The 26117-nt window shown below is 53.8% G+C and overlaps 1 protein-coding gene across 1 annotated transcript in view; it reads left to right on the top strand.

Moving 5' to 3' along the window:
• Positions 1 to 24839, top strand: part of MYH9 (myosin heavy chain 9) — an 88159-nt gene extending 63320 nt beyond the window's left edge. The window contains exons 16-41 of the mRNA XM_016222709.2: positions 2117 to 2310; positions 2665 to 2786; positions 3525 to 3594; positions 5397 to 5557; positions 6398 to 6506; positions 7568 to 7699; positions 8123 to 8329; positions 8848 to 8985; positions 9999 to 10122; positions 11095 to 11266; positions 12077 to 12289; positions 12697 to 12841; positions 14136 to 14342; positions 14573 to 14677; positions 14951 to 15103; positions 16220 to 16468; positions 17548 to 17760; positions 17877 to 18089; positions 18407 to 18568; positions 19631 to 19759; positions 20671 to 20759; positions 20848 to 20971; positions 21205 to 21413; positions 22012 to 22120; positions 22227 to 22399; positions 23307 to 24839. Of these exons, the coding sequence (XP_016078195.1) occupies positions 2117 to 2310; positions 2665 to 2786; positions 3525 to 3594; positions 5397 to 5557; positions 6398 to 6506; positions 7568 to 7699; positions 8123 to 8329; positions 8848 to 8985; positions 9999 to 10122; positions 11095 to 11266; positions 12077 to 12289; positions 12697 to 12841; positions 14136 to 14342; positions 14573 to 14677; positions 14951 to 15103; positions 16220 to 16468; positions 17548 to 17760; positions 17877 to 18089; positions 18407 to 18568; positions 19631 to 19759; positions 20671 to 20759; positions 20848 to 20971; positions 21205 to 21413; positions 22012 to 22120; positions 22227 to 22399; positions 23307 to 23424 (4040 nt within the window). The 3' untranslated portion in view covers positions 23425 to 24839. The remainder of the gene's footprint in view (positions 1 to 2116; positions 2311 to 2664; positions 2787 to 3524; positions 3595 to 5396; positions 5558 to 6397; positions 6507 to 7567; positions 7700 to 8122; positions 8330 to 8847; positions 8986 to 9998; positions 10123 to 11094; positions 11267 to 12076; positions 12290 to 12696; positions 12842 to 14135; positions 14343 to 14572; positions 14678 to 14950; positions 15104 to 16219; positions 16469 to 17547; positions 17761 to 17876; positions 18090 to 18406; positions 18569 to 19630; positions 19760 to 20670; positions 20760 to 20847; positions 20972 to 21204; positions 21414 to 22011; positions 22121 to 22226; positions 22400 to 23306) is intronic.
• Positions 24840 to 26117: the final 1278 nt, after the last annotated feature.

Here is a 26117-nt window from a genome sequence, read left to right as displayed (position 1 = left end):
GGTGAGGCTGCCCTTGAGTGCCCTTGAGTGCCCTTGAGCTTACTGCATAGCCATTTCCTCTAGGGCTTTGCTGTCCACAGACAAGCCACAGCACTTTCCACATGTGGGAAGTCACAGGTGGCTCAAAGCCTGGCCACGCAGGTTCCTATCCCATGGCTCACTGTGCTGCCGCCTCTCCTGGGTAGACTGGTGGCTTTGGAGTTGTGCTTTCTCACGGTTTCTATCGGTTTCCTCTCCCTTCTGCCTGGGTTTTGCTTTAACCTCTCTGTTGCAGAGATGCAGAGCACCCAGAGAGCCTATTTCTATCAACGCTTTCCCATTCTCCACCTAGAACCAGGTGACTGGCCACCCAGAGTGGCGTCCCTTGTGTGTGGTGCATCCAGGGCTGTGCGGCAAATGCTTCTGCTGAATCGTCCCACTGTTGGCTCTTCTTGCTTGACTGCCCCCACCCTGGTCTGACCGGGCTTGTGGGAAGGCTCCTCCCCATCGGACCCATCCCAAGCCTCTGGTAGAAAACCAGCCAAATCAGGAGACTTCACGTTGTAGATCTTAAAGGAAAACAAGTTGTTTAAAAACCCACATGCTCTTCAGATTTCCACTTGGTGAAGGTGGCGTCCTACTGCTTGAATGGCTGCTGGTGTCTCAGCATGAGCGTCAGGTGTGATGCTGCCGTGTGCATGTGCCTCTGAGATCAAGTGGCATTTGTGTGTTCATTCACTAAGCACGCCACAAGCACGGGCTCCTTGCTGGGTGGGCTTCCTGGGGGCAGGACGGGCCTACATGAAATGACCAGTTATTATGGGGCATATTTGATCTTCCTCTGGGCAAGCCAAGTGGCCTTGACAAGCCTGCCACTCCCAGGAAACTTCTGGTCGCCAGTAAAATGAGCCCTGGGTGCAGAAGGTCAAACATGCCTCCTGTTTTAATTGGTTCATCTGGTCCATCCTCACTCCGGGTTTCTGTCTTGAGTTTCTGTCCTTTTTGCTGTCTTCAGATAAATAGTTGAGATCTAGCCGTAAAGGAATATGAAACAGACTGTCACAGAATTCTTAACTTTTGCATCTAGCAACAGAAGGCTTCAGATTTAATATTGGCTCTTGCTTAACTGACCTCAAGTCGCTGGGTTCGTTTGTTGTTTTGTTTATGCCTTGGAGGAAGCAGTTCATTTTATTGCGCTGGGCATGAGTCACGGTGACAAGGGCAACTTCTTGGAGTCTTGGTTCAAATGATAAAGACCTGTGAGCTGGGAGACAAAGCAGGTTGTAGAGCGTGAGGAATCCTAGCTCTGGAGTAGTCACTGTTGGTAGTGGCTCTGTGGAGCACTCCACTTCTGACACCACCCATGCTGCTCCAGGTCCCTGGTGTAGAGAGCAGTGCCTAGGTGGATCCCAGATGGGGAATCATCAGAGTTCTGTAGACAATGGCAGAGTAGCTCTAGTGCTCCCACCTTCTGACTCCTAGCCCCATGCTCTAGGTAAAGGGCAGTGGGAATTCAGGATACTGATTTTTTTTTTCCTCCAACTATAGGATTCTGTAAGACAGGTTTGTTGTTTTTTTTTAAAATATATCTTTATTGATTTCAGAGAGAGGAAAGGAGAGGGAGAGAGAGAGATAGAAGCATCAATGATGAGAGTCATTGATCGAGCCCGCAACCCGGGCATGTGCCCTGACCGGAAATCGAACCCCGATGGCCTAGATCCTAGGTCGACGCTCAACTGCTGAGCCACGCCCGGCTGGGCTCTAAGACAGGTTTTAACACTGCCTCAGAGCCAGGCTGGCAAAACAGCTAGTCTCTAGGCTCACTGTTCCAAAATACATTGTTAGCTTTATTGTGTCTCTGTGGGAATAGGAGCTTCTGAAGTGGGCTGAAGATAGGTAATGTGAACGTAGCTTATGGACTGCTTCCCAGGGGAGACCAGCCCTGGTGGCTGTGCAGTCTTTCCCCTTTTCCTGCTTCCTGCTCAGAAGGTCAAGTATGTTGGAGATGACTATGGACTCTAAGCAGAAAGGGTCCTGCTGCTCTGTAGTCTCACGTCTTTCTCTGTCCAGATGTCTGTCTCTTTACCGCCCTACTGGGACCACTGGGTGTTCACGTGCTTTTGCATGGTCTCTGCAGTGGACCGCATCATTGGCCTGGACCAGGTAGCTGGCATGTCGGAGACGGCGCTGCCCGGGGCCTTCAAGACGAGGAAGGGCATGTTCCGCACCGTGGGACAGCTCTACAAGGAGCAGCTGGCCAAGCTGATGGCCACACTGAGAAATACCAACCCCAACTTCGTCCGCTGCATCATCCCCAACCATGAGAAGAAGGTGTGGCCACTCAGCAGGGTGTGGGCAGGGCACTTGAGGGTGTCCCACTCTGTCTGTCTCCCCAGCAGCAATGGTTCCTTCCCCACAGCACACAGAGCGCCCTCAGTGGTCTGTCCATCTGCAGACTGACTCGAGGCTCCCCAGGAGGCAGGCTACATTTGTGGCATGCGTTTCCGCTTGGTTACGCTGTCTCATAGCCTCTCCAGGACTTGCATCATGTAACTTAGCATCAAAGGCTGTGGGCTGCTGTGACTCCTGAGGCTTTTGCCCTGTTGAGTCCAGAGGGGCCCAGCCCACCTCTCTCCATGAATTCCTGGGCACAGAAGCAAGACCACACGCATGTGTTTTCTTTAGGCTGGCAAACTGGATCCCCATCTGGTGCTGGACCAGCTGCGCTGCAACGGGGTTCTTGAGGGCATTCGGATCTGCCGCCAGGGCTTCCCCAACCGGGTGGTCTTTCAGGAGTTCCGGCAGAGGTGAGCCGGGGCCTGCAGCCGCCTCTCCCGCAGGGACCACCAGCAAGGAAGCATTTTCCTCAGCCACCCAGAGCTGAGGTCTGGCCAGCTCCTCACACCTTCTCTACTCCACCCCCTACATGAAAAAGGATTTCCCTCCTTTTATTACTGAAATGAACGGAATCTTGTTGGCTTTCATGCCTAGTGACTGCGGGGCCTGGCACTGTTTGCTCCAGTTAGAGGAGCTGTGAAATGTACCAAGATCAGCCAGAGACTTGAGTATTAAAGGAACTTTAGGAAATGGAAGTCCTAGAACACTGCAGCTTCTTGTCATGTGTGCACTGTCCTGTTTGCCTAATGATTGTGTTTAGTGCCGGTTGCTATCACGACACAGTCCTCTATTTCTTGGACCATCCTATTTATTAGCAGTGCCCGGCATCATCTCAGGAAGACATGAGTGGCCGTCTGGGGTTACAGACGCGGATACTGTAATTAGCAGTTATAATCCCAACCTAAAGCTTCAGTGAGTTAAATAGTTCAACGTGAGTTTCCATTCACTTTCCAGAAAATTCAGAGCCTGCCTTGTACCATTCAGCCTAAGAAAAAGGCGGGGGGGGAGGGGGTTGCCAAGTGTATTCTTGACATGAAAGGGATTCTGCATCTGCTACACTGTTGGCATGGTCCTCTCTCACGTACATTTCAGGCCACATGGCTTTGAAGCAAGGGAGGAATTGACCCAGCTTCTTTTTTCTGCCTTAGATATGAAATCCTGACACCAAACTCCATCCCTAAGGGCTTCATGGATGGGAAGCAGGCGTGTGTGCTTATGGTGAGTTGAGCTTCCTGGGGTTGGAAGGACCTTTGGCTGGTGCATGCCCACATGACCAGTGCCTGTCTGACTGGATGGGTGCCCAATGGGTCAGGTGGCGCCCATGCTCTATTGCTGTCCAATGCTCCAGGTCTGATTCTGCCAGGTTCCCTGAGCGGCAGCCCCCTTGGCCCTTGGATAGTCAGGGATGGCGCATGGGGCCAGGGTGGTGTGGAGACTAGAGCTGTGGCATGGCAGGGCTTTGACGTTAGACGGTCCCTTCCTTTTGGGACACATGCTTGTGCTTTCTTACTCACGTCTCCAATATTCATGCCCAGTGTGGTCAGGAAGGCAGCTCACAGCCAGGGCAGTGGGGCTGGAGCACTGAGACTGGCCCAGAATTCCTAGATGCCATGCTTTTGGACCTTTCCTCTCTCTTCCTCCACTCCTACAGCAGAGCTGGATGGGCAGTGGGTACTCTGAACTCTGCTGAATGAGTGAAGGCTTTGTGGTGACTGAGTGGCCAAGCTGGGGCTGTATCCCGTGGGTAATTTTTTCTGCTTTGCCAGTGTCCTGTTTCTGATGTGTCCAGGGTTCTCAGCCACTCCCTTTGCTTTTCTTTGCTTTTCTTTGCTTTGCATTCTTTCCAAAGAGTCTGAAGGGAGGGCTGGTGGGAGGAAAGAGAAAAGGGAAGGAAAACTCAGCTCCTACTATGTGCAAAGCACTACAATAAGTGATAGGGAGATTGATGCCAGGAAAACGGGGGGAAGACCCAGCTCTCTGCTCTCTGATGCTTACCAGCTGATGGGAAAGAAGGTACGAAGGATGGGGGTGCCTCCAACTGTTGTCTGGGCCACCCTTCCTCAAGAAGACTTGGTTGATTGCTGGTCAGGTAAGGGATGTCCCTCCTTAAGACACAGGCAGTTCCCCTTCCCACCCTGCTCTACAGGGAAGATGGAACCTGTCTCCTGAGGCTCATTGTGCAGGGAGGGGAGATGCCCATGTTGGGCCCACCTCTCCTGATCTTGCCTTCTCCCAGGGCCTCATCCAGGACTGCCAGGGCCATGAGGGTCTCTAGATCCACTTATCCCATTCAAAGCTCTGCCTTTTTGGAGCTCTAAATCCCTCTCTCCCAAGCAGACAGACCCTTGCCAGTAGGCTTCAGAGAGAGCCTCGTTACGGTACTAAAACTGCTCAGTAATAAGGACAGCTGAATGTATTAAGCATTCACTACATGCTTGAGCCTGTGCTCAGCGCTTTCTGCATTCTCTTATTTAATTCCCACAGTTTTGCTGTGAAGAGGGTATGATTATTTGCTCTGTTCATTAACTTTTTTTTTTTTAATTAAAGCATTCCTATTTTATAGCTTAGGGAACATAGGCTCATAGAGGTTAAGGCCCAGGATCACCCAATATTTGAACCTGGGCCTGGCCTCTTCTGAAGTGTGTGCTACTCTTACTGACCATGACGATGGCACTTGGTTGGAGGGTAGCAGCCTGGGCATTTGAAGAGCGAGACTGCAGTATGCAGAAGCAGGAGGGTGGAGGAAGAGAGGACCTTCAAGTTCCCTTTAATGCTGAGGTTCTGTGCTTCTCCTCAAATCTGACTTGTCACCCTGCCCTATCCCGGAACCTACCTGCCCCTCTTCCCAGCGTCCCCCTGGGCCCCAGGAGACAGAGTTAGGCTGCACAACAGAGAAGCAGGAGCTCCAGGACTGACCCTGTCTTGTTCCCCCCAACCTCCACCCCCGGGCAGGTTCTCAGCATTCATTGTTCCAGGGTTCTGGGTGGCATGCAGTAAATAGCATGATCTCCCCTGTCTAGATCAAAGCCTTGGAGCTCGACAGCAACCTGTACCGCATCGGCCAGAGCAAGGTCTTCTTCCGGGCCGGCGTGTTGGCCCACCTGGAGGAGGAGAGGGACCTGAAGATCACCGATGTCATCATTGGGTTCCAGGCCTGCTGCAGGGGCTACCTGGCCAGAAAGTGAGTTCTAGAGATACCGGTCTCCACCTAGCCTGTCCCACACTCAAGACCCTTCAAGCTCTCCTGGTGCAGAAGGGCGCTTTAGGAAGCTGTTGCCTTGGGACCCCTAATGCCAGTCAGGTGTCTGCCTAAGGGAGGCCCGTGTGGCTCTTCCTGATCCCCTGCTTTCTGGATTTCCACCTGATGTTTAAAGTGACAGGTTTAGGTGGTGACTGTGCTTGGATTTGCCTGCTCTGAAGGCCTTCCGCTCACTGGTATTTCTTTCTGTGTCCCTTGTGTGGGGATGACACCCAGAGCCTGGTTGCCCCCAGAGTACCCTGAGTTCCAAGGGGAGGAGGCTGCCCTTGAGTCCCAAGCAGCTTCTTTAGGAGTCAGGGACTCACTTGCTGCGGGACATTGGTCTCCTGAGCCCGTGTCTATGTTCAGGGACATACACTACAGCCCAAGCTCTGAGTGCTGGGAGCCAGAGCCTTGTTTATCCAGAAGCCCTGCTAGTGGGTGTCTTGAGGGTGGGAAGCTGAAGTCAGTAGATCGGCTGAATGACCAGCCATCACACTTGACTTGGATCTATAGTTAGTGCACAAGGCTCTTTCACCTCATGAACTCACTTACCCCTTAGTGAAAAAGAGTGGTCCTGTGACCTAGGCCCTTGCCACCCTCTGCAAGGTCACCCATAGGACTCAACCCCAAAGCCAGCCTATTTCCCTATACTTCTGTCTTGAGGTGCCCCGGGCAGGGGTCATCCCTCCAGAAAAGCTACCTGGAGCAAGGTCAGGGCTGACAGATTAGAGTTCTGTTGTCCCCCTGCCCTGAGGTGCTGACCGTGTCCCTCACTCACAGGGCCTTTGCCAAGCGGCAGCAGCAGCTGACAGCCATGAAGGTCCTACAGAGGAACTGCGCTGCCTACCTCAAGCTGAGGAACTGGCAGTGGTGGCGGCTTTTCACCAAGGTAGGTCCTGGAAGGGCCATCCCTTACTGCAGCCCAGCTCATGCCTTGCCAGCTTCCCTTGTGGACAGGGGACAAGCAGACCTTACGTTGGCCTCCATGCAGGGCTCATGTCCCTGGGAGGGGTGCTTTCCCTGTGCCTCCCCTGTGTCTGGCAACATGACTCCGGGCTGTCCTGCCCATGGGGTCTAGGGGCAAGTGAACTGTGGCATGTGTCTGGTATGGATGGCCATGGCCTGCTGATAGGCTAGGATAGAGTGGCTCAAACAGCAGCTTCCAAGATGTAAAGGCCCACCTGCCACGGCCACATGTGTCTTGGGTGCTGCCCTCCTGGGAAGCCATGGACAGAATCTTTGTACACAGCTAGGCGGGTCCTCCTAGCCTATAAAAAATCCCTCTTAAAAAAATAAGTTGTTCATTCTGCTTTTATTTATAATAACTAATTTGTAGTAATTGTGAAAAGTTAAGCTAACAAAATGCATAAAGAAGAAAATAAAAATTCATTCATAATCCCTTCAATGCCAAGCCAATGTCAACGTTGAATAGATGTTTCAGTATTTATTCCTGCTTTTTTTTTTTTACTCCCTGAAGTCTCTGCTCTGTAAACCATGTACATTCTTACATAGCAGAGCTCTGGCTTGTATAAAGTTTTGTGTTTTACATTTTTTATTTAAAATTCCTTCATGAGCATCATTTTGTTTTTTTTATCTGCATCCGTTTTAAAAAGTCAGCACATGGTTCCCTAGAGACATTCATAATTTATCTGGCTACTTTTCCAGTGATGGGTCTTGATCTAATTCCTAATTTTTTATTACTCTAAATAATGCTGTCGTGAAATCTTCTTGCATACAGAGGGACGGTTTCCCCAAATGTAATTAGCAGGTGAGAAGCCTGTGGCACACAGCACCAAATTAATTTCCAGAAGGCTCGCTCTCAAATCCCATAGCATGCCTAGTTACCCCTCACCCTCAGGAGCTTGCGTTTCCACAGGTGAGGGGAAAGCCTCGTGGCTGTTGTCCAGGACAGCCGCCTTCAGCTGAGCGTGTCCTCACCTTCTCTCCCAGGTCAAGCCGCTGCTGCAGGTGAGCCGCCAGGAAGAGGAGATGATGGCCAAGGAGGAGGAGCTGGTGAAGGTCCGAGAGAAGCAGCTGGCTGCAGAGAACAGGCTCACGGAGATGGAGACCCTCCAGTCCCAGGTGAGTGCCTGTGGACTCTGCCCACAGCGCAGCTGATCCCGGCGTTGCCACCTGCTGGCCACCTGCAGGCGAGGCAAGAGATGCTTCACTAGAGAAATGGTTAATCTCTCTGTAGACTTCATTCAGGGTTATGTGATGTAGGGAGGCCGCCCGATGGGATGGAAAGCTGAGTGTCAGGTTGATGCCCAGCTCCAGCACGTAACCTCTCTGAGCCTGTTTCCTAGAGAGATTGTATACTATGGCATAGTGGTAAAGGGTAAGAGGACATGATATTTAGAAAGTGCCTGGAGCTTAGCACTCCCAAGAGGGACACTGCTCTTGTCAGCATGGTTCTCCCTTTGGAAGCCGGACCTAGAGAACATGTTTCCTTGGGTGGCTTGAGGAGGTTGCAAGGAACTTGCATTTTGCACATGTTGTTTGCAGCTCATGGCAGAGAAGTTGCAGCTGCAGGAGCAGCTCCAGGCGGAAACAGAACTGTGTGCTGAAGCCGAGGAGCTCCGGGCCCGCCTGACTGCCAAGAAGCAGGAGCTGGAGGAGATTTGCCATGACCTTGAGGCCAGGGTGGAGGAAGAGGAGGAGCGCTGCCAGCACCTGCAGGCAGAGAAGAAGAAAATGCAGCAAAACATCCAGGTAGCCCAGCTTTGCCCCTCTGGAGAAAGGGGTGGGCTGGACACCAGACATGGGGAGGAGGGGACAGGGTGCCGTGAGGAGCAGTGACACAGGAACTGGAAAGGACACAGAAACGGAAGTGCCATGGAAGGCCAGCTCCTCCCCCTTCTGTCCACTTGGGGCAATCTTTGAGGGGCTTTCTCTTTGAGGAAGCTGTTTCTCAAGCCTGTGCCTCAGCTCTCCACGTGCACTGTCCAGCGGAGCATCAAAGTCAGTTTCATGTCCCTCCCTTGGTCTTGCTCTGGCCAGTCTGAGGAGGAGGGGGTGATCTGCTCTGCTCACTGCCCACGTCATTACTGGTGGGAAACTTGCTAAAGGAAGCTCCTTGGAACAAGCCACCACATGATTGGACCAGGGTTCTTGTCCCTATAACCCAGTTTTAAACATGGGACCCCACATGTGGGGGTTGGGCCACGTCTTGGCCATACCACTGGGCTTGTGTGGCCTGCGCTCCTCACAGTCCCTCTGCTTTGTGATAGGAACTGGAGGAGCAGCTGGAGGAGGAGGAGAGTGCCCGCCAGAAGCTGCAGCTGGAGAAGGTGACCACTGAGGCCAAGCTGAAGAAGCTGGAGGAAGACCAGATCATCTTGGAAGATCAGAACTGCAAGCTGGCCAAGGTGAGGCCCTCGGCGCGCAGAGATGTGGGCTGTGGAGAGTGAGCCAGGACCCAGGCTCTTGGCTGTGCCTTCTCACCTCTGTGTCTGCAGCACTGCGGCTTCTGCTCAGGAGCAGATTCTCCTTCCTGGGTGTCCCTCCTGGTGTCCCATGGCCTCTGGGAGCCAGGGTCACCTTTGAAGGGATGTTTCTCTTAAGTGAGTGGGGCCCAAGGGAAAGGTTTGACATTTCTTCTCAGTAAAGCTCTTCGTAAGCTCTTGAGAACCAAGACTTGGCAGAGCTGAACCATCTGTGTGGCGCTGCATGTTTGTCACCAGTGGGGTTTGGGCACCTCAGTTCCTTGGTATTGAGGTGTGGGTGCTTCTCCTTCGGCTTTCTCCAAGGTGGTGGCTGTGTCTTCTGAGAACCAAGTTGGGTCCCTGTCAGCTAAGTGAGCAGATAGAAACTGGAAAGTGTGTTAGAGGAGAAGGAAGGACACAGTCAGAACCCCGAGGGCTGGGGGCTGAGATGGTGGGATGCCTGCCTGGGAGCTCTGTGATGCAGGTAGTGAGGTGCTCATACTGAGTGACGGTGTGTATTTATTATGGTGGCTCTGTTGTTGTGGGGAGACCTACTGAATTAAGACTCCAGTGGTGGCCACACAATGCAGACAAGGAAGGGAGCAGCCTAGGGTACTTCGGGGGCGTGAGGAGGTGGGAGGTCATAGCCCACCCAGTGGATAAGCACGGGGCCACCAACACTAGCTGCCACCTGGAAACCTTTCTTACCTGAGCCCAAAGGGATAGTCTTGGATGCCCACATTTGTAGATCCAGGAAGCTTATCCAGCTCTTTAAAGGGAGTCAGTGGCTTTAAAAATGACCCCTTTGATCTAGGAAGTCCTAATGAATCAAGTATTTAAGTCTCCTTATTCCTCCACTCAGTCCTCAATTTCTGGACGATTCATACCTTGGAGAGAGCTAAATGTCTGTGGTCAACTAATGCTAAGCTCTGATCCCCCCTCCACACACCCTCCAGGAGAAGAAGCTGTTGGAAGACAGAATAGCCGAGTTCACCACCAACCTCACGGAAGAGGAGGAGAAGTCGAAGAGCCTCGCCAAGCTCAAGAACAAACACGAGGCCATGATCACTGACCTGGAGGGTAAGAGGGTGATGGGCGGGAGCTGCCTGACTCGGGAGCCTGAAGCATTCACTGCTCAGGGCCAATCTGGGCACCACTGCCAGGAGCCGGAGCGCCAGGCTAGTGTCACGCTCACTCTGCATGGGCGAGGCTCACGGTCCGCAGCAACCAGCACTGCCCTGAAAACCTAGGGTTCAACATCCAGTCCCTATGGGACTCTGGGCCACCAGGCACCGGCTCTGTGTGATTGGGAGGGAGCTTCCTCTAAGCGAAGAGCGTTCAGAGTAAAGCCCTGGCGTTTCTCTGTTGTGCACCATGGACAGTGGGTTTCACAAGCTTTCGAGAATCCCTAAGATGTTCTAGGTTGACCCCCCTGCCCCCCAGCTCTGCTGCTTACTAGCTGTGTCATCTTGTGTCTGTTCATCTCCATGAGCTTTAGTTTTACTTTTACCTCTGAGAGGACACAGTGAAAGCGCATTTGTGAGGACTAAACTACCTAATGCTTGTGGACATGCTGCATGTACAGTAAAATGCTAGACCGATATTGCAACGTCATTGCTTGTCTTGGGGCAGGTGACAGATCATGTCTTCATCTCCCGGTGCTCTGGGTTCTGTGGTGAGGAGAATGGGGTAGATGTGCAGGCCTGTGGCTGTCTGTGGACCCCTTGCCCCTGCCCCTTGAGAGGAGTGGACATAGGTGATGGGGAAATCTGGAACCCAGAGTTCATGCCAGAACCTATTGTACCCTCTGCGGGACCAGTGGCATCCCGGTGGGTCCAGGGCAGTGGGTGGGATTGGGCAGACACAGGACCTGGCAGCTCATGGTGATGTTCTTTTCCTTCATCCAGAAGTTGGTATCTGTGTATTGTGACCCTTTAACCTTCATATATATTTTATAATATGCAGTGTTTATGTAAGAATTAAGAACAAAGACAGCAAAGCCTATGGGCACTAAGGGCTCTCTGATAGCTTCTCCCTGTCCTTCCTTCTCAGAGCGCCTCCGAAGAGAGGAGAAGCAGCGTCAGGAGCTGGAGAAGACCCGCCGGAAGCTGGAGGGAGACTCCACGGACCTCAATGACCAGATCGCTGAGCTCCAGGCTCAGATTGCCGAGCTCAAGATGCAGCTGGCCAAGAAAGAGGAGGAGGTCCAGGCTGCCCTGGCCAGGTGAGAGCCAGAGCATTAGCCCGCAGCCACGTAGCCAGAGCTGGCACTTCCCTCCGGCTTCCTGCTGTGGTTCTTGTTGCATCAGTGAGCTGTGAGCATTCGCTGTTGTCTTGGAAACCATTTCACAGCAAAACATTTCCCGTCATTTGTTTGTTTGTAATCCCAAAAAAGTCACCCACAGTATCATTTAACCACTATAGTCCTTTCATTTCTTTAACTTTTAAACATTTATTAGCTACAGGCATGCTTTTTTTTTTTTTTTTTTTAACTAGACCATTTTTTTAGAGCAGTTTTAGGTTCACAGCAAAGTTGAGCCCCAGCATGGGGAATTTTGATAACCCTTCTTCCCCTACACACACAGCCTCCTCCGGTACCAGCACCCTGCACTAAAGTGGTATACATTTGTTACAATTGATGAACCTACATACATCATCACCCAAAGTCTGTGATGCATTTGTATTTTTATTTTGTTGCAGTCTTCATGGACTATAGTGTTTTATTTCCTTTTTATTTTTTTATAGAACATTTGAACTTTTTATGTTTAAAGCACTGAATTTTAATTTGGAAAATGAAATGATTTCTGTATGAGGTTTTCCAATTCTCGTATGAGGTTTTCCAATTTTCAAAGTGGTTTTGCCCTTAACTCTTAGATATGGTGTGCCTCAGATGTTACTTTTGCTGAGTGAAGCTTCTAAGGGCCATGCCTCGGACTGCCAGACATGGCTTTGGCTGACTCTCTCAAAACCTTTTCTGCAAACTCTGCTCCCTGAAAGCGAAATGGCCTCATCTTGATGTCGGTTTCTTTGGCAGAGTGGAGGAGGAAGCCACCCAGAAAAACATGGCCCTAAAGAAGATCCGTGAGCTGGAATCTCAGATCTCTGAACTTCAGGAAGACCTGGAGTCTGAGCGTGCTTCTCGGAATAAAGCTGAGAAGCAGAAACGGGACCTTGGGGAAGAGCTAGAGGCTCTAAAAACAGAGTTGGAGGACACCCTGGATTCTACGGCTGCCCAGCAGGAGCTCAGGTGTGCCATGGGGCAGCCTAGCCAAGTCAGACAGGGGAAAGGAGGCCGTGGCCTGACAGGGGTGGGTCCCAGGCCTCTGAATACACACAGTGGCCTTATTGTCATATGCCACAGAGTGTGGAAGCTGAAGGTTCCTCAGTATCTTCCCTCTACCAAAAAGACCTATTTGAGAACCTGGCTTGCAGTTTGGGTGAGACAGGATGGGCTTTAAGGCTGGAAAGGTATGCAAGCCTCTGCAGTGTCTGAGCCTATAGAGGATGGACAGCTGAGGAAGCCCCCTCAGCAGAAAAGCTGCCTGAGGTGGCCAGTGCACCTCGCTGGTCTCTGCAGCCAGGGAAGAGCCCCGGGGGCAGCGTCGCCCATCGCTCCAGGTCCCTGGGCTCCATCCTGAGGGTATTTCTCTCCAGGTCCAAACGTGAACAGGAAGTGAATATCCTGAAGAAGACCCTCGAGGATGAGGCCAAGACTCACGAGGCCCAGATCCAGGAGATGAGGCAGAAGCACTCACAGGCTGTGGAGGAGCTGGCTGAGCAGCTGGAGCAGACAAAGCGGGTGCGTGGGCTTCCCCCAGGGACTTGGTCCATGACTTCATGTGGGGGGGGGTCTTGCTCCTTTCAGGGGCGGGCCCTCCTGGAGACTAGCTATCACTCTGGGCCATTCCTGTAGAACAGAGCAGCTCCAGAGCCAGACTGCCTGGGTCAGGGTTCAGCTCCAGCCCTAGGTGGCTGTGTGACTTGGGCAGATAGTTACCTCTGTGCCTCAGTTTCCCCATCTGGAAAGGAGGCTCATGATAGGTCTGTCTAATATCTTTATGTGAGTTGGAGTTGATGACATGTAAAGCACTTAATAAGGGCTCAGGAAGTTGTTCAAATACAGTTATCGTTATTTTATTCAACAACTTGCCAGACCAGAAAGCTTCAAGGAATTGGAGCGACCCTGAAACTGAGTTTCACAGGGCCTTGGGGTCCCTTTTCTGAAACCTGGGTCCTCTCTAGAACACCCCCAACAGGTGGTCAGCTGGAGTCGTCTTGGGAAAGCCCTGGGGATATTAATCCCAGCTGGTTTCTCTGCCAGGCCTCTGATGGCCTGGCAGTTCCTTCACAGGACAAATCCTGCCTCTTGTGGCTCCCAGCTCCCAGCCACTCTCAGTGGCAGCTTGAGAGGTCAAAGGCTCTTCTGTGTGGCAACCTATAAAATATTTTAGAAACAAGCCCTGTCCACCTGTCTCCCTTCAACTTCCACCCGGTTCTTTCTTTGTCCTTTAGCTGTTTACCCAGCATTCCTTTGCACTCACGGTTTACCCTTGAACTTGCCCTTGACCCTGTGGCCAGCTTGGTGCAGACTAGAATGGGATTGTCGTATTAATTCCATAAACTCCACTTTATTTTTTTGGAAGAACATTACATCATTACTTTGAACATCACATTTGAAAGAGGCTTTACTGGATGTCTGACTGTGAACGATTATAATTTCCTTCATCCTGTAATATCATTACTGAAGTCATCATATGAGCAGTGACAACGTCTTACCCTTGAATGTTCCCTCTACCTGTGAGGGAGGCTGGGCAGGGGTTGTTTTAGAGGTGGGAAGCTGAGGCTCTCAGACAGGGACACGTGCTGGGTGTCGCGTGCTGGTTGAGTGATGAGCACTGATCAGGTGTGAGCCTTCCACGTCCAGCGCTCTGGCGAGCAGGCCACCTCCCAGACTTACCCAACATCATTTTTGCTGCAGAGGCAGCGGTTTCTGGATCTGAATCCTGCAGTTCTTCCAATGACACTAGAAAGACCAGCCTCATGACAGGGTGTGATGATGCCTCTTTTCACACCTTTGCTTCCTTCCCTACCAGGTAAAAGCCAACCTTGAGAAGGCCAAGCAGACCCTGGAGAATGAGCGAGGTGAGCTGGCCAACGAGGTGAAGGCCCTGCTGCAGGGCAAAGGGGACTCAGAGCACAAGCGGAAGAAAGTGGAGGCCCAGCTCCAGGAGCTGCAGGTGAAGTTCAACGAGGGAGAGCGAGTGCGCACGGAGCTGGCCGACAAGGTCACCAAGCTGCAGGTGAGGCCTCCGCTGGGACCCAGGCCTGGGCAGTGGTCCCTTTAGCAGCTCCTCGATCATGGCCCAGTTCTCCAGGGCTCCTGTTCCTTTTCTTGCTTCAAACTGGGTCCTCAGCGAGGTTTCTGGGTTCAGTCTGTGATTCAGGTTCAGCTTAGTCTAAAAGCACCGAGATGGGGTCAGAGCAGTTATGGTCGAGCTCATGAGCCTTTGTCCTTCCTGTCCCTGTGTAGGTCGAGCTGGACAATGTGACAGGTCTTCTCACCCAGTCTGACAGCAAGTCCAGCAAGCTCACCAAGGACTTCTCCACTCTGGAGTCCCAGCTGCAGGACACACAGGTAAGGGTGGCAGCAGATATCTGCAGCTGGACTTTTCCTGGGAGGATGCGGTGCCCATGTGGCATCGCCTGCCACACCTCTGGGACTTCCGTCCCAGAGCTCCTCTGATTACCTGTCCTCCCCTGTGTCCACGGAGACCCTGGGTCCTCCCCACCAGGCCTTTACCAGCTGTCCCCTGAATCAGAGGGTGGGTTCTCCCTCCAAGGGTGTGGGGACTGCGAGCCTCTGATGCGGTGCCTTCTGGGCCCTGGGCCCCTCTTGTCCTTGGAGTAGGAGCTGCTGCAGGAGGAGAACCGGCAGAAGCTGAGCCTGAGCACCAAGCTGAAGCAGGTGGAAGACGAGAAGAACTCCCTCAAGGAGCAGCTGGAGGAGGAGGAGGAGGCCAAGAGGAACCTGGAAAAGCAGATTTCCACCCTCCACGCCCAGGTTCGGGCCTAGCTTCCTGACAGGACACCCAGAGGGCCCCGTGGTGCAGGGAAATGGGCTGGACTCTGCAGACTGGGGAGGCACAGCCCTGTGTGCTGGGTCCACGCAGGCCTGCCTGAGCTGGGTGCCCTTCCTCAGGGAGCTCCTGTCCTCTCCAGCCCAGGGCTCTTAGCCTGGGGTCCCCAGGTAGAATTAGGGGATCTGTGAACTTTGTGGGAAGAGACTGAACATCTTTATTTTCACCAGCCTCTAGCTGACATCTAGCATTTCCTTATGAATGTAGACAACAGGCCATAGCAGCCCCAGTGCCTGTGGCCTTGTTCACTAGAAACCCCCAGTCATGTGTCCAGGCCACGGTGGGGCTTTGGGGACTTCATGTGCTCCTTGCAGGTCAGGAGGCTGCTATTTGATATGCTAAAAAAGAAGCACATGTGTCACTGAACCAGTTTTTAAAATATCTGACAACCGCATTTTCCTATAATGGCATTCTTGATAACTCCATATATTTTATGAATACCAAAATGTTATGATGAGGAGTCCACAGTCTGCTCTAGAGTATCAAAGCATTCACGGCCAAAAACAGACCAAGAGCCCTGATCTAGATCCCGTCTTGGGACTTAAATGCGCCAGGCCAGAAGATCTGTCCTAAACCCAGGATGAGCTCACAGTCCGCTCCATGGTCTGGGTAGAAGTAGCCAGCACATGGGCGTGATGGCAGCTTTATGTCCAGGAGGAGCCTGCAGGACAGGTACCTGGAGTCCTCCTGCCTCCAGCAGCCCAATTCCCCAGAGGGCACCGGCCCTGCTGTATGGGGCAAGGTGACTGGAGGAGGCTCCCCTCCGGGCCTCCGTCTTTGTAAACAAATGAGAAGCCTGGAAGAGGTCACATGGAGAGGACCTCCTGAGCTGACCTGCGCTAGGCTTCATGTACTAGGCAGACACCCTCTGCAGAAAGTCCGTTTCTCTTGCCCCAGTGGAAGAGGGAAGTCTCCATAACTGGGCTGGCTCCCTGGCCTCTGCTAATGAGGTAGCAGGCCAGCTCCCAGCTGTCTCAGGCACGTGTGTTACCTGAACAGGTGCCGTCTTGCGTGTTTCCTTACACTTTGCTCCTGCCCAGGTGACCGACATGAAGAAGAAGATGGAGGATGGCGTGGGTTGCCTGGAGACTGCCGAGGAAGCCAAGAGGAAACTCCAGAAGGACCTGGAGGGACTGAGCCAGCGCTACGAGGAGAAGGTGGCCGCCTACGACAAGCTAGAGAAGACCAAGACGCGGCTACAGCAGGAGCTGGACGACCTGCTCGTGGACCTGGACCACCAGCGGCAGAGTGTCTCCAACCTGGAGAAGAAGCAGAAGAAGTTTGACCAGGTGTGTGCCGTCAGTGTCCTCCTCATTTCCTCTCTTCTGCAAATGCCATGGCCTCAGGCCAAGGCTGCTGACAGCCAGCGAATCCTGATTTCCTGTCACTACCAGCAGGCGCTCAGAGGTCCTGCTGGGTTTCCCCCTTGTTGAGGGGCCTGGCAAGAAAGTGCTTGGAACCGGGCATCTTCATAGGATAGGTTTAGAGTGACTTTTCTGCTTTCTGGTTTCTTGTGTTTCACATTTTCTATAATGAACCAATTTTTCTTCAGAATTTTTATTCAGGTGATCATACCCCTTCCTCATTCCAAACAACCTGAGGGAGTGTTCAGAGGTGCAGACAGTGGGTTGAGATAGAAAAATGGAATGAATCGGGGCTCAGCTCCCTGGGCTTGGGCCACCCGCTGCATTGTCGTGTGGCTGAAGGCGTACTGGGCTCAACCATGCTGCTTCCTGTCTGCCGTCTAGCTGCTTTCACACTGTCAGAACAGTCAGGTAGTGCCTACGTAGACACAGCCTGCAAAGTCTAACGTGTTTGCTCTCTGGTCCTTTAAGAAATAGGTCCATGGGATAAATGAGGGATTGGGGCAAAGGGAATGGGAATGTGGGAAAAGAAGGCCTAGCGAGGGTAGGTAGGCCCACACAGAGAGTGGACACGGGGATTTAAACTCATCCTTAGATGAGGCCACAGCAGCCGGAGTCACACTCTTCAAGGTAAACGCCAAGCAGCGGTGGAGGAAAACCAGAGCCTTTCCAGGTTCTGAGCTGTAGCATGTCCTGTGGGTTCTCACGGAAGGGGCACTGTGGGACAAAGTCGTAGTAAGTGATGAAAGTGACAGACTTGAAGCATGGTGGCAGAGGCGATCTCTACCCTCATCCGGTTACAAGGACACACTGGATGGTGCATGTCACCCTGGGAGCCAGATGAGTTCCCCAAGCAGCAGCTGGTGCTCGCTTTCTTGGTGCTCCTCCCCTCAGAGCCAGCATCGGCCTTTCCTGCCTCAGGCGTGTTTAGCCTGCCTGGGGTCAGCAGGTTCAGGGCTCTAAGTGCTGTTGCTCGAGTCTCATGGCGCCCATGTCTTTCCCAGCTCCTGGCTGAGGAGAAAACCGTCTCTGCCAAGTATGCGGAGGAGCGCGACCGGGCTGAGGCGGAGGCCCGTGAGAAGGAGACCAAGGCGCTTTCGCTGGCCCGGGCCCTGGAGGAGGCCATGGAGCAGAAGGCTGAGCTGGAACGGCTCAACAAGCAGTTCCGCACCGAGATGGAGGACCTCATGAGCTCCAAGGACGACGTAGGCAAGAGCGTGAGTACATGGAGCCGAGGGGGCAGCACAGAGGGGGAGGGGGCGTGGATGCTGGTCCAGGGCCCTCGGGGACCTCTTGGCCCTCTGCTCCTGACTGGGGTTCCCTCTGGTGGCAGGTCCACGAGCTGGAGAAGTCTAAGCGGGCCCTGGAGCAGCAGGTGGAGGAGATGAAGACCCAGCTTGAGGAGCTGGAGGATGAGCTTCAGGCCACTGAAGATGCCAAGCTGCGGCTGGAGGTGAACCTGCAGGCCATGAAGGCCCAGTTCGAGCGGGACCTGCAGGGCCGGGACGAGCAGAGCGAGGAGAAGAAGAAGCAGCTGGTCAGACAGGTGCGCATGGCTCTCCTGCTCCCCTGGACAGGCCGTCTCCGCCTCGGCAGGGGGCAGGGACCCCCAGGTTTCCAGCAGGCTCTCTCACTCCTTTCTCTACCTGGATGGTGGAAGGCTCCCTAGGCATTTCTTCCAGTCCCCTGTCCCGGGGAAGTACGGGGGATCAGTGACAATATCAGGATTTTTCTGTTCAGTAATTTTCATTGGCCCTGGAGTCCCCATGGATCCCACAGAATTGAGCCAAACCCACCTGGGCTCAGAGCTGGGGTAGGGTCTGTGTGTGGTTCTGGGCTGCAAGCTGTTTGCATCTCCCTCAGGTGCGGGAGATGGAGGCAGAGCTGGAAGACGAGAGGAAGCAGCGCTCACTGGCAGTGGCCGCTCGGAAGAAGCTGGAGATGGACCTGAAGGACCTAGAGGCCCACATCGACTCTGCCAACAAGAACCGCGATGAAGCCATCAAACAGCTGCGGAAGCTGCAGGTGAGGTCAGGCCGGACCAAACCAGATCTGGACGCACATGGTGGCGCTGGGCTCAGTGAGGGGCTGGGACTCTAGACAGGTGTCCAGTGAACACTGGGAATTGCCACCTTCCCCTATCCAAGGAAGGTCTGATGTTCTTAGCCTGTCTCATAGATGGAGACTCAGGCCCAGAGGCTGAGTGTGAAAATGTAGTCCAAACGCAAACTTGCAATGGAGTTAGGGAACATAGTCACTTAGTGGCACATTTTCAGAATAAACCTGATATGACCCACGTGTGACCCAGTGCAGCCTAACGGACAAGGATGGGAAGTGGTGCTGAAGGTTGAGGGAGCAGCCGGAGCAGGGACACACATTTGGGAAATTTTCCCCTGACCTTTAATTAAAGAGTAACAAATTGAAAAAGCTCTGAGATGCCACATCCTACCTAGCAAACCTTCTGCAACAAGAATAAATTTCAACATCCGTGGCAGGTGAAGTCAAAGGGCACAGATGCCCTGCTGGCTGGCAGCATCCTCCCAGTACCACGTGGCTGAACCCAACAAGAGTCTTCTTACCCTTTGACATGGGAAGGCCAAATTTGGAATTTCCTGCAAAAAAAAAAAAAAAAAAGCTACTTGACAAAGATCTTTAGAATTAAAACATTTCGCAGGAGAATGGCATAGGAAATGTGCTCCTGAGTGTGTGTGGTTGGGATAACCTGGCAGAGCAGCGGGTGTGTGGGGGCGTGGTGCCTGTGCACTGGGTTCGAGCCAACAGGGAGTTGTACAAAGTAAAACACTACGCCACGTGGGCTAATGTGTACACGGCGACTAACACTGCCCAGAGTAGCTTTGTAGATCCTAATGGTCAGAAAGTGTAAAATGCTGTAGGGTAGAGACACTTGGTCCTTAGTTACTGTTTTGTCCTTGTAGTTATGCTGGTTAATTGTGCTATGAAGGTGAAAAGTAGCCAAAAGCACCAGTTGGTGTTTGTCCCTGGGAGCAGGTGGATGGTGGGGCAGGTGGGACATGCGTGGCCCCTGGGGTTGCAGTAATGGTACCAAGCTTCTCCTCCTGCCCCCAGGCCCAGATGAAGGACTATATGCGGGAGCTGGATGACACGCGCGCCTCCCGCGAGGAGATCCTGGCACAGGCCAAGGAGAACGAGAAGAAGCTGAAGAGCATGGAGGCCGAGATGATTCAGCTGCAGGAGGTGGTCCGGGGCCATGGGGGCACTCAGGATCTCTGTGCTCTGGCCAGTAGGGGGCAGCACAGGGCCTCCACTGGGCCAGCTTTGGGCAGGGCTGAAACAAGCTAGGGGAACTGCACGAATGAGGTGGGGGTGGTTCTTGCTGAAAGAATTCCCTGCAGGGCTTCAGTAAGCAGCAAGTCTCCCTGGTGTGAAATGAGACTTCGTGTAATCTCCACTCCTGCTGTGAATTGCCTCCTGAGCAGGAGAGGTCCCTCCCAGATCTGTGTGCTGAGTGTCCCCTAATCTGTGACACGTGAGGCACATATGGAAACATTCCCCAGGATCTAGGCCATCTTTTAGGTGTGGGGTTAGGGCTACTGAGTTCTGCTTCTCACTGGGCCAGACACCCAGGCATGTCCTCACCTACTGTGGCCTAAGTGACTGTGCTCTCCTGCCTGGGTGTGGGTGGCATCCTTTCCTCCATGGCCACACTTGGGGCCACGGCCCCTTACACTGGGGATGAAGCCCTTCTCCTCTACCTGGCTTTCAGAGACCTCACGCCCAGGTCCTAACTAATTTCTAGCTTATCCCTCCTAATATCTCGTCTACCTGGGAGAGAGGGACCAGCACAACCCATTAGGCCAGGACAATTTCTTAATCATCTCTACATCCCTGGCACTAGGCCTGGCCTGGCCCCAAGCTCTTAGATGTGGGGGCTTTGTCAACATGTGGTGCCTCAGAGGGAGGAATCAGTCCTGTAAGCCAGAGGGGCTCATGAGAAAGGACTTCATGGAGGAGGCAGGCCCAGGAAGGGGTTTGAGGAAGGGCCAGGGGCCTGGGGAGGACAGGGTTCCAGAGGACCAGGAATGGAAGAAGTGGCCTTTCAGGGCCGTGGGCGCCCCAGTGGGTCACACTCTGGGTTCTCATGGCAGGAACTGGCAGCTGCCGAGCGTGCCAAGCGTCAGGCCCAGCAGGAGCGGGACGAGCTGGCAGACGAGATTGCCAACAGCAGCGGCAAAGGGTGAGTGAGCCACTAAGTAAAGGTGGGTGCTGAGGGGGACCCCAGCTCTGGGACTGGCCCCCTCTCACTCCTCCTTGGCTTCCCGCAGAGCCCTGGCGTTGGAGGAGAAGCGGCGCCTGGAGGCTCGCATTGCCCAGCTGGAGGAGGAGCTGGAAGAAGAGCAGGGCAACACAGAGCTGGTGAACGACCGGCTCAAGAAGGCCAACCTGCAGGTGGGCAGGCTGGCATCCTGGGCACTCCCTCGGCACCATGCTTGGGGCTGCAGGTCCTGAGAGCGACCTTGGGAAAGCCAGCAGCTTCCTGGTCACTTAGGGGAGGATGTCCTGGCCCCTGTTAAGTTTTGGGGACCTGGTATTATGAGGGGCTCTGCAGGATTCTGCTGTCCCACCTCTGTCCCCAGCAGGTCCCCAGCCTTCCCCAAGGTCACCAGCCCCTCTTTCCACAGATCGACCAGATCAACACTGACCTGAACCTCGAGCGCAGCCACGCGCAGAAGAACGAGAATGCCAGGCAGCAGATGGAGCGCCAGAACAAGGAGCTCAAGGTCAAGCTGCAGGAGATGGAGGGCACTGTCAAGTCCAAGTACAAGGCCTCCATCACTGCCCTGGAGGCCAAGATCGCGCAGCTGGAGGAGCAGCTGGACAATGAGACTAAGTAGGCATCCCTCTCCTGTTGCCTGGGACAGTCTTCTATCCCATCTGTGATCCTGTCCCTGAGTCCAGTCAGGAACCAGCTCGCTGTCCCCCAGTCCCAGAGTCTGTTTTCCCTCAGCACCCAATGGGCTCTTCTGCTCTCCTCAGTTTCACTGGGGTCCTGTAGAGTCTGAGTAGGAGCCCATGGCCCACCTCTCAAGTTGGGGGTTTTGGTGACCTGTCTCTGAGGCTGCAGCAGAGAAGATAGGGGTCATAACCATCTGGGCAGACAGTCTGGGCTCAGCATGACAGAATTGTGGGGAGCTAATGAGGGTCACACTGGGCCCCCAATCTCCATTTTCCCTTTTCCTAGGGCCATATATGCTCTGAGATGTGTCTCTTCCCTTCTCTGAGCCCCCATTTCCCCATCTGTGAAATGGAGCCAATTAAAGTGCCTCCCAGAAGAGACAAAGCTCATAGTGGGTGTTCATTAACGAGGGGCAAGGCTTCCCTTTCGGGGGAATAGCAGTGAGGCCCTGGGAATGGATGGTCCAGCTAGGGGTTTGTGGGCCAGCCTCTCTGAAGGAGGTGTCCCCTGAGCTGCTTTGTCTGCCCGGCAGGGAGCGCCAGGCGGCCTGCAAGCAGGTGCGTCGGGCAGAGAAGAAGCTGAAGGACGTGTTGCTGCAGGTGGATGATGAGCGCAGGAATGCCGAGCAGTTCAAGGACCAGGTGTGTTTGCAGGCAGAGCAGCGGTGCCCCCAGGCCAGCCAGGTGCCAGGCAGGCCACCCTCTCCCAGAGCGACTAACCAGGGCCACTGGCCACACATCCCCACAGGCTGACAAGGCGTCCACCCGCCTGAAGCAGCTCAAGCGGCAGCTGGAGGAGGCCGAGGAGGAGGCCCAGCGGGCCAACGCCTCCCGTCGGAAACTGCAGCGCGAGCTGGAGGATGCCACCGAGACCGCCGACGCCATGAACCGGGAGGTCAGCTCGCTCAAGAACAAGCTCAGGTGAGCCCTGCCTCTGCCTGGCCCCTTCCCAGTTATTTCTCCTTCGCAAGTAAGTTGGCTCTAGACACCAGTGAGCAGAGCGCCGGAGGACGGGAAAGTGCAGTCAGGGCCCGGGGCCCCTGGAAGTTCTTGCCTCCCAGGCTCTAGCCCAGCCTGCGAATAAACTGTCAGCTCAAGGGCACCTGCTCTTTCCTAGCTGGAAGGTCTGCTCAGGTGGCTGCTCCCCCCCCCGATGGGAACAGTCCCATGCTGAGCATTTGGAACTGGAAGGCACAGGGCAGCCTGGCAGGTCCCGGCCCCTCCTAGGTGCCTAGTGAGCTTGCTGAGCAGCTGCTGTCCTCTGACCACGCCTGCAGGACAGAGGGCCTCTTGCATTTCTCAAGGAAGGGTTAACATTCAAGAGTACAGTGGCTGAGGCACAGGGTCTTCCCCCCAGATTCTCGTTTCTTACCTTCTTTTTGGGACAGTCCTCTTTTAAAGCATGAAATCAACAACAGCAGGCATTCTCTCAGTATTTAACGCTAATTTTCTGACGTGTGATGGGAGGAAGGTGCCGGGCTTCGTACGCTGTGTAAACAGTCCTCCCTGTATCTCAGTTTCCCCTGCTTTCTACTGTTTGAGCAAAGGGTGGGATTTTGCAGAAGGCGACTCCATCTATTCTTGTGCTTTCCCCCTTTTCATCAGTCCTGATTTCCTTGTGGGTTTTGCTAGTGTTTCTGGTTAAAGCAGAAGCTTCGATCGCCTGGTCTCTTGGAGCCTGTCTGTCCTGTGTGGAGGCTGTGACTCCAGAGGCCCTGCATTGCTTCTCCTACGGGATGTTAGGCGCCCATATGCCCTCTAGAGGTCGCTGTGGAACGTGTGAGCTGTGCTTGGGCCACCCTGCCTGACCCTCTGCATCTGCCCGCAGGCGTGGGGACCTGCCATTTGTTGTGCCCCGCCGAATGGCTCGCAAAGGCACTGGCGAGTGCTCTGATGACGAGGTGGATGGCAAGGCCGACGGGGCAGAGGCCAAAGCTGCCGAATAACCTCTCTGCTTCCTGCGCCAGAAGGACAGACAGACCGATTGACCAATGGATGACTCCGCCTCCCCTTCCTCACCTGGGCAGCACTCCCTTCACCTCCTTGGGACTGCTGTGACCGTGACCCCCACCCCTCCCGCCAGGCCAGGGGGCCTTGGGCCTGCACCTCCCCCTAACCCCCAGGCCTTGCGTCGGCCCTTCGGCTTGTCTGCTGCTCCCCTCCCATCCTTCAGAATCTAATACCAAAGAGTCAGGGTCCTGGGCCCCTTGTTGGGGACTGAGTGACCTGCAAGATCTTTGGCCTCCTCTTGCCAAAAGGGCAAGGTGGTGAGGCCCGAGTGGCAGCAGCTGGGGATGGGCTAGACTTTTCTACGTGTCTATTTTTCTTCAGACTAAGGCTTTTTGATAGCCCAACACCCCAGGAGAATTGTCACCTTCCCCCCTCTGCCACCAGCTCTTCCCCCACCTACTTCTTTGCTGTTGGCAATCACACGCGGTGACCTCACACCTTCTGCCCCATCACCCTCCCCCCCTTGGGCTCTGGGTCGTCCCGCAGAGCAGACCCCAGGGCTACCACCTCTGTGCAGGGCACAGAATGCTGGGGGTGGGGAGGAAGGAGTTCCTCCCCACTCCCACTGGGCAGCGCCACTGTCCCTTCCTGATTCTAGAAGGTCTCAAGTGCAATGATGACCCCTTTCCCTTTGCGGAGGGCAGCCTGCCCCGCCACAGTAAGGCCCTTGGGCGGAGCAGACAGGGCCTTGGGGCCAAGCTGGAAAGGCCAGCAGTGGCCTCTCCCGACACTCTTGGGGACCAAATGTATTTAATGGTTAAGGGACTTGTCCCAACTCTGACAAGAGCATCAGACGGGGCCCATGACCCTCCCACATGACCTTGTACCTGCTCCAGGACTGGGGCTCGTGGTGGTTTATCTGAACCGTTGACTCAGTATAGTCGAAAACCGCCATCTGCACAGATGTTTTGGAAAAGAGAAAAATGAAAGGTTTTCTTTTCCCCCCGTAATAAATGGTAAAGTCCCCAGTTTTGATCACTGCCTTTCCTTTGGAACCATGTTTAGAAGAGAGTAGCGTGTCCTACACTGGTCTACACTGGTTGCTGAATTTACCTGTATTCCTAACTGTTTTGTATATGCTGCATTTAGACTTACTTATGGCAAAGAAGGCATTTTTTTATAAAAGGAAACAAACTCAACAAATCATGAAGCTGTGTTAAAGCTACGTCTGCCTCCAGAGCTCTGAATTCAGGCCCCAGTTGCTGTCACAAAGGAGTGAATGGACCTCGCACCCCAACCCTTTTTTATAGAATAAAAGTGCCTTAGCATGTGCTGCAGCTGTCACCACTACAGGAAGCTGGTTTACAGGTGTTCCCACTGAGCGTCACAATAAAGAATCCATGTGCTATGAGCATGTGTCTTGGTGTCTGTGGGCCTGGGAGGGGGCCTGGGAGGGGCTGTGCTTTGTCTGTGCAGCAGGCACCTGCTTTGTGCATCCTGGAAGCTTCCAGGAGTGCAGCGTGGTGGACACAGGCCTGGATGGGGCAGCATCGTGCAGAAAAGGTGAGAGAAAGGCAGCTGGGTCAGGCTCAAGGGAGCTGAGAGCGTCTCCTGTGAGCCTTAGTTCATTAGTTATTGAGCACCTACTGTGTGCTTGACACTGAGCTGGCACAAGGTAGAGACACCAGGCGCAGGCCTGAGTTCCATGGGCTTCCTTAGTCACCAGACTGCACAGTCTGCCCTAAGGAGGGTTGTCCCAAGGGCAGTAGAGGCAGGAATGGGGGACTTGGTGAGCCTGCCTGTAGGAATGGGAGCAGGAGGCTCTTCATAGGACTGTCAAAGCTTGATTCATTCATTTTTGAACCAGGCCCCTTGCTTACCAGGAGCATAAGGGCAATGGAGGAAGACGGATGTTCCTGCACTTGCAATAGGAGGGGAGGGAAGACAGGTTTTCCGCAGAGAAGGGAGATGGCACCCACTTGACCTCAGGTGTGGACTTAAGCAGCAAGCCCTGGGCCACTGTTGGGCCAGCTCGGTGGCTAAGGAGAGCCACGTGCCTCTGGGCAGGACATTTTCCAGGCCTCGGATCACTGACCCATCCAGCCTCAGCGGGCGCACTTTCTCCCCTGGGGAGGGAGCAGGAGGAGACACCATGAGAGGGAGGTAGGGCCAGGCCCTGGAGGGCTTGGGGGGCTGCTCCTTCCTTTCAGTAACATTGGGATTCCCGAGCTGCAAAATTAATCCACATTCGTTGTCACATCAGATGCTCTGGGTTGGATTTCAGCTTCACCACCTCATTGCAACCTGGAACCAGGGGTGTGGAAGTTTCCCTTCTTTTTTATTTATTTTATTTTAGAGAGAGGAAGGGAGAGAGCGAGAGAGAAACATCGATTTGTTCCACTAATTCATGCTCTCATTGGTCGATTCTTACATGTGCCCTGACCGGGCATCAGACCAGCAACGTATCGGGGACGCTCTGACCAACTGAGCTACCTGGCCAGGGCTGAGGCGTGGAAATTTTCTGACACACCTGGAGCCAACAGGGACTTAGGGAAGAAAGTACCCTGTTAGCATACTTGGGGGTTTTAAGGATTCTTTTCCTGTGGGCAAACGGCATGGTCCAGAAAACAACGAGGCAGGCACCAGCGCCCGCCTCCTCCCTTTGGGGCAAGTCATTGCACCCCATCTG

The sequence above is a fragment of the Miniopterus natalensis genome, chromosome 2 (assembly GCF_054644295.1).
Source record: "Miniopterus natalensis isolate mMinNat1 chromosome 2, mMinNat1.hap1, whole genome shotgun sequence".
Taxonomy (NCBI): Eukaryota; Metazoa; Chordata; class Mammalia; order Chiroptera; family Miniopteridae; genus Miniopterus; species Miniopterus natalensis.
This window is presented reverse-complemented; position numbering and strand designations above follow the sequence as displayed.